This window comes from Myotis lucifugus, unplaced genomic scaffold (assembly GCF_000147115.1).
Source record: "Myotis lucifugus unplaced genomic scaffold, Myoluc2.0 scaffold_374, whole genome shotgun sequence".
NCBI classification, from domain to species: domain Eukaryota; kingdom Metazoa; phylum Chordata; class Mammalia; order Chiroptera; family Vespertilionidae; genus Myotis; species Myotis lucifugus.
Window position 1 is genome coordinate 14,881 of NW_005871422.1, and position 9,640 is coordinate 24,520.

General features: G+C 42.6%; 1 protein-coding gene across 1 annotated transcript; it reads left to right on the plus strand.

Annotated features, from left to right (window-relative positions):
• Nucleotides 1-8,292: 8,292 nt before the first annotated feature.
• Nucleotides 8,293-8,871, plus strand: LOC102424864 (zinc finger CCHC domain-containing protein 10-like). Its single transcript, XM_014467028.1, has 2 exons — nt 8,293-8,333; nt 8,496-8,871. Exons 1-2 carry the CDS (start codon nt 8,293-8,295, stop codon nt 8,869-8,871), a joined length of 417 nt encoding a protein of 138 aa, XP_014322514.1.
• The last annotated feature ends 769 nt before the right edge of the window (nt 8,872-9,640 follow it).

The following is a 9,640-nucleotide window of genomic DNA, read 5'->3' on the forward strand; positions in this document are numbered from 1 at the left end:
TAGTTTCTGAAATTCTTTTCCTGCCTTATCTCCTGATCCTGCCCAGCTCCCTTGCTTAGCAAGACTTCACGTCTTATCTATTTTAGGATCGATAAACATACTTATCATGTTCTCCCCTTCCCATTCATTATGCCCATCAGATAGAATTGTTCTCTACACTTCCTGCTGCAGGAATAGCTTTCAGGACCTGTGTGTGTGGCAACAGCCCAGTCACTGCCAGGGCATAAGGTCCCTCTGGGTCTCATCTTTCCTGGGTAGACGTATTTAAATACGCTCCTGAGCACGGTGGAGCTGGCGGAGGCTGCACAGGTAAACAGGGCATTACAGTCTCCCTGTGTGTTGTGTCTCCTTGAGGTGGGTAACTTGGGGCACACATTATTGTCATTTTTTGTATAGTATTGTTGTCAGGACTGCGCCAGCTCTGGTTCTTATAGGAATAATTGTTCCTGCTTCTCTGAAGGATAAATTGAGCATTCAAAACTGTATATATTCTTAACTGGCCCAGGAGATAGTACTCTTGAGTTTTTTTTCATATGTATTGTTTAACATGTTTGCTTTTCATTGACTTGGGTGCAGGAGGAAAAAAGGGAACAGACTTTCCTAATGAAAAGTAAAGGGGTTTAGCCCTGCCCGGTATGACTCAGTGGTTGGAGTGTCACTCCCCCGCTACCTCACCCCCCACCCAAAAGGGCCTCGGGATGGATTCCTGGTCAAGGGCATGTACCTGGGTTGCAGGTTGTATCCAGGTCCTGATCTGGGCATGTGTAGGAGGCAACCAATAATGTCTGTCTCTCTCTCACTTTCTTTTTTTTTTTTTCTCTCTCTCACTTTCTCTCAGTCTTCCTCCCTCTCATCCTCTCTCCCTGCCTCCATCTCTTCTACTCTCACTGAAAGTCAATGGAAAAATTATCCATGGGTGAGAATTAAAAAAAAAAAAGTGAAGGAGTTTAACGACTCAGGTGTTATAGCTGTTCTCCCTCAAGTTGGAGGATCTCTCGGGGTTCAGGGAGGTGGGGAGGGGTCTGTGGGCTGCCATGGGGGGCAGCATGTGTGGGGCCTGCTCCAGGCCAGGCCTTCCTGAAACGTCTCTATGTTCCGAGGACAAGGAGGTTCTGGGGCGCATATTTCCTTAAGTAGAGGCAGGCTGTGTGGGCTGAGCCAAGGCTGGGGGACAAACAGCTCCTTCGGAAGTGCTGAGAGCGGGTCCTGGTGTCTCCAGTCTTGATGAGGCCTCTGTTCCTGCATGTCTCCTTGGTCCTGTGGGTTTGGGCAAAGAAACAAGGGAGGAGTCTAACATAATAAGGCGTCCAGGGGAGAAGCAGGTCCTTGGCCTGTAAGAAACTTTCGATTGCCAATAGGAAATGTGTCCCTGTGTCATGTGTCGTAATCAGCCCTTTCGGGTTTCTCCTACAGATCCGACAAAATGTGCTTTTCCTCCTCGTTGCTCACAATCATCTTCATCACTGCCTTGGTATGTCCTCTTCATTCTGGTGAGTACATTCTCCGTTCTGGGTGAAGCAGCTCACACATCTTAGAAAACGCAGGAGACAACGCCTGTCATCCAGAAATGGAGCAGCTCCTTTCATTGGGTTTGTAGCACTTAAAATGGCAAAGGACAGCGGGCGTGTTACCAACCCCCTTTTACGATGGTATCTGGGGGTTGTTTCTTCATTTCCACCCTAGAGAGATGGGGGCAGAGAGGTGGGCTCGAAGGAGCAGTAGAACTTAGCTTTTTGTTCATTTCTGACTAAAGATATTGACATAACTATTACTTTTGGAGGTCAGACTCCATGTTTGCTAAATGCAGATGGTAGGGGTAATGGTGTCTCCTGGATCGGCTAATCCTTGGCCATCTCACTTGTTGTCTGCCAGTTCTGAGGCCACTAAAGTCCAACCTTTGTGTAAGGTGAGAACTCATTCAAAACGTACCTTCCTTTAGTGCAAGAAGAACAGTGACTTTGAGTCAAGGACCTGTGAGGTGTTGAATAGACCCCGACATTAGAACTGAGTCCTAGTTCTCGAAGTGGTCATTTCTCCATGTTCAGTGACCTTATGCGAGGCGTGCAGAGTGGCATTAAGCAAGGCATTGTCTTCCCTGACTAGGATGTCTCACTTATTAACAAATGAACAAAAGAACGATGTTATCTTCACAGGACTGTTTGATGATCACTGCACAACACTTCAGATTGTTGTTCACAGATGAGAATAACTTGGAATTACATTTCCAGACTTGGGCTTACTTTGGGAACTTACTCTTTTGATCCGACCACAAAAGGCTCCCCTAGCAACCTGGGGGTCCTGAGGAGGCCATTTGTATAGAGTTTTGCTACTAAAAAGTATAGGGTCTTCCCACCAGAGACTCGGCTTTCTTTCCCTTCTTCTTATTTTTACATTTTCTCTTGTGTGCTTGTTGCAGAAACTCTTCTTACACCACAAAGACACATTCGCGAGGAGGAGGTAAGTTAATACTGATTCATTTGGAAATTTAAAAAAAGCTTTTAATTTTTTTAATGTATTTTTTTATTGATCTGAGAAAGGAAGGGAGAGGGAGATATAGAAACATCATGACGAGAGAATCATGGATTGGCTGCCTCTTGCACGCCCCACACTGGGATTGCAGCCTGCAACCTGGACACGTGCCCTGACTAGGATTGCAACTGTGATCTCTCGGTTCATAGGTCGATGCCCAATCACTAGCCACACTGGCTGGGCAACTTTTGATTATTTTATATTGTAATTTTTAGCAGCAAATCTCACCAAACAGCCCTGCCAGTGTTGTTCTGTGGTTAAACGTTGACCCATGAACAAAAAGACCCCTGGTTCAATTCCTGGTCAGGGCACATTCCCAGGATGTGGCCTTAATCCCCAGTAGGTGGCCTGCAGGAGGCAGCTGTTTGATGTCCCTCTCAGCATTGTTGTTTCTACCTCTCTACTCCCTCTCACTTGTTCTATTAAAAAATAAAATTCACCAAACCAAATGTGCAACAGAATGATCCTTTCAAAAATTTTATTTGAACTGTGCCATTATTACACTAAGTTAAATAAATAAAATCTAGCCAGCCATATAAAAATATTTGGTATCCTATATAATAAAGAGGTAATATGCAAATTAACCCTCACACCCTCAAAAGATGGCTGCCTAGGACCAGGCCGGCAGGGGGATTAGTGAGGGACGACCAAATGACTGAACAGCAGGCTGTGTGGGGCAACCAGGCTGGTGGGGGGGGGGGTACTGAGGAATGACCCAATGACTGAACAGCAAGCTGCGTGGGGTGACCAGCCTGCAGGGGGGCCATGAGTGGCAACCAAGGCCAGCAAGGGGGCAGTTTGTTGCTACCAGACCCACAGGGGGAGGGCAGTTAGGGGTGACCAGGCCGGCAGGCAGGTGAGCGATTAGGAGCCAGCGGTCCAGGATTGTGAGAGGGATCCCGGATTGGAGAGGGAGCAGGCTGGGCTGAGGGGACCCCCCCCCACCCCCCATGCACCAATTTTGTGCACTGGCCTCTAGTTTTTGATAAGATAAAATAGTCCATTATTTCAAAGATTCCATTACTGGGTATCCTTGTTATCCGCAACCATCTGATAAAGGTTAGTCTATTTAAAGTAGAATTATTTATCTAGCAAAACAAGAGGATTACAAAAATTATCCACTTAGAGGTGGATACAATAATAATTTCCATATATTCATAGAAGAGGATATTATATATAGAGAAGAAACATCTAAATAAATAAAGGTTACAAAGACATTTCAAAATGCAGTCATGTAAGAATACACAACCTATTGTTTATGTAAATTACCAATACTGCCATTACTAAACAAATTTTATACATATGTAAATACTAATATATGTGAATATATACATATGTGGTAATAATCTGAATGTATCTGATTCTCTAGTAGTGAAACCACCCAAAACGATAGGGAAAATATTAACATTCCATTTTACTGGTCCTTGTGGTATGAAATAATGAGGGAAATATGATGAAGGCATGAGGGAAAGGGAGAGGAGAGTGGCGGCATTATAACAATACATCCAGCCATTTGCCTGCTTTAAAAATGATATTGGATTTGTAAAAATATATCAATAATATTTTATGACTAAGTAGATTGTTTATTTCCAAACCTTGATATAGAATATCTTCATTCCATTTGGATGCATGGTACTTGTGCTAAAGTTAAAGATTTTTTTTTACAAAAAGTTCATTATCTGACAAATTTTATGTTGTTCTTTATGTTTGACAGCCCGACTGTGATATACCTATAGACCAATTATATTTGTGCACCCTTGATTGGGATCCAGTCTGCGGAACGAATGAGCAAACTTACGCCAATACATGCATTTTCTGCAGTGCAATGTTGTAAGAATATAAGGCTAAATATTGAATCTTCCAAAAGAATGAGGAAACCATCGCAAAATGATAGGAAAAGCCATGTTTCTGATAGCCTAGGCACAGTACATGGGGGGGGGGGGGAGGAAATTGTATTATCTCGGAAAATGCCACAGGATCACACTGGTACCTTTCCCGGGAGTTCTCATTTGCAAAGGCAGATTTGTATTGGGCTTCTCAATATATCTGCTGGATATTCTGGAAATGTACCAATCAATGAATTTAACCACAAGGACTTACTGATGGGTCTATGGCCAATAGATTGAATTCTGAAGTCCGTATGATACCTGATCATCTTTGAGATGTAGCATCAAGCTACAGGGAGCATAGCTGAGCAGCAAACACTGCTTGACCAGAGGAATTTGAGATCCAGCACAATGAGCCTTTTCATGCTGGGAAGGGGCCCCTCTGGGGGTCAACCTTGTCTCCTGAACTCCGTGATGGCCTTCCCACCTTCCTTAGAGGGCAGGGCCTCCCAGGACACTGCCACCCGCTCCTTTCGCATCTGCTTCTCGCCAAGGAGTTTGCAGTCTAAAGGTTCTACCAGTCTTCCCACTTCCCTCTTCATTGTCTCTCAAATCTGTTTCCTCTTATTTCATCCCCAACGTGGCTTCTACTCTGATAGAACCATCAAAACCATCTCCAGTCCTCGCCTCTCTCCTGTTGGGTGGTTTCCACGACTGAGCCAGGACTGACCATGTAGGAAGAGCCCAGTAGCCCCAGTTGAGGGAAGGATGCGTGAAGGGCTGGGAGGCACGTGGGTCCCAGCTGGTTGTGGAGGGAGCACAGCCTCTCCACGCCCTGCTGCTCATTTAGAAGCACTCAGGGCGGTGGTTCTCAACCTCGGCTGCACATCAGAATCACCCTGGAATCTTTTTAAAATCCTGATTTCTGGGCCTCATCCTCCGGAAATTCTGTTTCTTTGTTATGGGGTGGGGATACAACATCAGTGCAGCAAGATTGAGAACCACTGACTCAGTGTAATGCCCAGGCAGTGTTCAATGCTGTTTATAATAATGTCTCCTTCTTCCTCTTTACAGAGAAAGTAACAGAGCATTTGGATTGAAGCATTATGGGGCCTGCGAGCCTTCCTAGGGCCGTGTTAGCAAGCCTACTTTTCGGAGGACGCCACTCTGAGCCTTTTCAATGAGGGTGTTAAATTCCTAGGTGACTGGACAAAGCCTTCTGTTCTATACAAGATGGAGTAGAGAGTGTTGGAAATTGTCTCTCAACTCTAAGAACCTAGATTGATTTTCATTCTCCGTTTGATCATTAAATAGCAGATGAAAAACTACCTTAATCCTGTGTTTGATCATTTAAAACCTAATGCAACTTACAAAAATCATAAATATTTCCATCTATACAATACTGAATAATATTATCCTTATTGAAAATACAACCTTTTGTTGATTAATGGTTTAAGACACATGATTACTTCTGGTAACTACAAGTAACTACTTTAAAAGATTAAAAAATAATACGTTACCTGGGTGTTCATTAAAATTACAGACACTTGGGATCCTCTTTATCAGAAAGAGCCAAAGGCTCCAGAAGAGGGATCAAGGACTGGAGTTCTAACAAGTACCCAGGGGCAATCTTACAATCACGAATATTAGCCAATATGGATTTGCATTCTAAAACATAGGCCTTATCTATCATTGAATGAACTGCAAAGTCTATTCAAAAATATTGCATGATTTCTGAAGCTTGGGGGAAAATTACATTATTTTCTTTGTCACTCACATCAGTCAAGGCAAAGGTTGTTAGTGTACTTGATGTAATCTAGCTCCAAGGCCCTTATGAGATACGAGAGGCCCAGTGCACGAATTCTCTGCAGCTGCTACCACCATGTCATCCATGCGAGGAGCCCACCAGTCCTAGGAGGGCCCAATGTAATCAAGGAAAGGGTTTATCAGCTAATCAAAAGCTTTTTTTCGTTAAGGTTCTGCCCAATACTTTAAGGTGTGTACTACCTAAATGTAGCCTGTCTAGACCATATGGAATGAAATAATGAAAATAGGACTTGAGAAATGACTGAAGTAAATGACTGGAGAAAGAGCTTTGAGTATGTACTGATAGAAAGACAGACTATTCATCTTCTACTGCTAACTGCGAGTAAACTTCTGCTCTGTCACGAAAGGCTCTGATGGTTGAAAGCACCATCACTGTAAGTTTTGATTCAAGGCAAGCAGTGCTTCCTAATGATCATACCTCTACAGCGTCGTTCACACTTGACCAGGCAGTGCATTTCCCCTCGGTGGGAAATCTGGGTACATGCTGTCCCTTGAGGAATCTTGTGGAGGAAATCACAGATTGTTTAGATGATCCTCAATCCAACTCAGACAGCCAATGGCTACCTGAATGAGGCTCTCAGTCCACGCATTTTGGGTTTAGTTGACGTCACCTTACTCATGTTTGATATAGTGACAGAGACAAAGTAGTATACATAGCCATGCTAATTATATAGATGTTATATAACTTTTATGATCCAAGTTAAAATTCTCACTGTAGAGATAAAACAAGCTAGCCCAGAGAGACGGTACCTTCCCAGTGTCACTTCCTCAGTGACATCTTACCTGCACTTTCAGTTCTGCCAGTTGTTGAGGACATGCTGAGGAATGGAGGGACTCGGTCTGGAACATAGTTCTCACCGCACCGATGGGAATGTAAATTGCTGCTGCCACCATGGAAACAGTTTGGAGGTGCCTTTAAAAATTAAGAATGGAACTTACCCAGCAATCCCTCTTCTGGTTATCTATCCAAAAAATTGAGAACATTTATTTGTAAAGGTATAGGCACCCCTATGTTCATTTGCAGTATTATTCATGGTGGCCTAGACATGGGAACAACTGGTGATGATTGGATATAGAACATGTGGTACATGTACACAGTGGAATACTACTCAGCCATAAAACAAGATGAAATGCTGACATCTGTGACAACATGAGTGGATCTTGAAAATATCATGCTAAGCAAAGTAGGTCAGAGCGAAAATTAAAAAATATCTACATATGATTTCACTCGTGTGGATATAAAACTGAAAACAAATGAACAAACAAAAACATATAGATACAAAGGAAAGGGACAGAGGTAGGAAAGGGTAAAGGGTTCAAATATATGGTGAAGGAAGAAAACTTGACTTTGGGTGGTGAATATGCAACTATTTAGAGACTAGATGCCTGATGCACAAAATGCGTGCAAGAGTAGGCCCTCGCAGCCCGTCCCCTGCCCACTGTTCGTTCTGGATTTGGAAGGTTGTTACACCATGCAGTCTAATTAGCATATTAGGTCTTTATTATATAGGATGGTGTATTATAAATTGCACACTTGAAAGCTATATAATTTTATTAACCAATGTCTCCCCAATAAATGCAATAAAATAGAAAAAGAAAGAGAAAATAGTTTTCAAATGTAGATGTGCTCTAGAATCCCCTGGAGAATTAACACAGAACACAGACGCCCAGGCTCTTTAAAATAGGACAGGCCTGGGCTTCTACACAAAACCTTGTACAAAACCAAGGAAGGTAGAAGCGGTGAGAGGAGGAGGGTCCCTGTGGCCAGCTGAAGCCGACTGTGGATTAGCTGGAAAGGTGATGGGGAAAGTAGAGTTTGTATGACTTACCCTAGAACAGTGGTTCTCAACCTTCTGGCCCTTTGAATACAGTTCCTCATATTGTGACCCAACCATAAAATTATTTTCGTTGCTACTTCATAACTGTAATGCTGCTACTGTTATGAATTGTAATGTAAGTATCTGATATGCAGGATGGTCTTAGGCGACCCCTGTGAAAGGGTCGTTCGACTGCCGAAGGGGTCGCGACCCACAGGTTGAGAACCAATGCCCTAGAACATAACTGGTTAAATCAAGAACTTGTCAAACTGATATACCTCAGCCGCGCTAAGATGGCGACTCCCATGCATCGACTCCTCGCCCAGAGACCAGCTGAAGCAAATAAGAAACATGTAAGATGTCAGAAATGCTTGGAATTTGGACATTGGACTTAGGAATGCACAGGAAAAAGGAAATCCCTACATAGGCCTTCAAGAACAGCACAACTAAAGAAAGCTTTAAAAGAAAAGGAAAACCGATTATTATTGCAACACAGCATTGGAGAAGCGAATGTAGATAGAAAGACGAAGAAAAAAAGGTCTAAGAGCGTAACCAGCTCCAGTAGCAACAGCAGTGCCAGGTCAGCCAGTGATTCTTCATCAGAGAGTGAAGAAACATCTACCTCATCCTCCTCTGAGGACAGTGACACTGATGAAAGCTCCTCCAGTTCCTCGCCTTCAGCCTCCTCCACAAGCTCTTCCTCATCCTCTGATTCGGACTCAGATTCCAGCTCTTCCAGTAGAAGCAGCACCAGCACGGAGAGCAGCTCCGAAGATGAACCACCAAAAAAGAAGCAAAAGAAACAGAATCGCTCTGTCTGCATTGGACTGATGGACCATGAACTTGAATCTGATTCTCAAAAGGGATTTTAGAATATGTTAAAGCCAAATAGGTTTACTGGCCAAAATTTTGAGAGCTCAGAAGTTTCTAAGTATTTTACATTGTAAGAGCATAAAAAGTATTAATGAAATATATATATATATACACACTTTTTTATTTTAAGGGTGAATCTTGTTTTTCTTTTTATATTTAAAGTGTATCTCTAACACTTAATTAAAAGCTGAAATCCGGTAATTCTGTTTTTGTGATAAAACTTCTTTTTGCCCCGGCCCACATGGCTCAGTTGGTTGAGTGGCACCCCATGCTCCAAAAGATTGCTGCTTTGATTCCAGTCAGGGCACATACCCGGGTTGCATGCTCATTCCCTGGTGGAGGACATGCAGAGGCAGCCTGTCCATGATTCACTCTCACATCGATGTTTCTCTCTGTTCCTCTGCCTTCCTCTCTAAAAAAAAACAATAAAAAATCTTTAGAATAAAACAAAACTAAAACTTATCTTTTCTCCCTATGAAAACAATGCTATACTTTGTTATATGTTAGTGTTATGTATGAGACATATTTTCAGGATAATGTATCAGAATATCTGGCAGTGATTTCTGTGTATTATTATGTCATATTTAATACATTGTTATAAGCTTAGGCGTCTTTCTACTGTTGATAAATGTGCTCTATTTTTGTGTTTTTGTTCGGAAAGTTATTTTGTCTTCTGTCCTAAATGAAAAGTTCAAGGAACCTCTTAATATATTTCTACCTTTTTGATGGTACAAGTTTCAACTTACTGTGTTGTATCATTTATTTTCT

What these genes read in the sequence shown, in the direction of transcription:
- LOC102424864 (XM_014467028.1), top strand. Translation starts at nt 8,293, where the DNA reads ATGGCGACTCCCATGCATCGACTCCTCGCCCAGAGACCAGC. An exon ending in CTCCTCGCCCAGAGACCAGC is followed by an intron (nt 8,334 to 8,495) that starts TGAAGCAAATAA and finishes ATTGCAACACAG; the next exon opens with CATTGGAGAAGCGAATGTAG.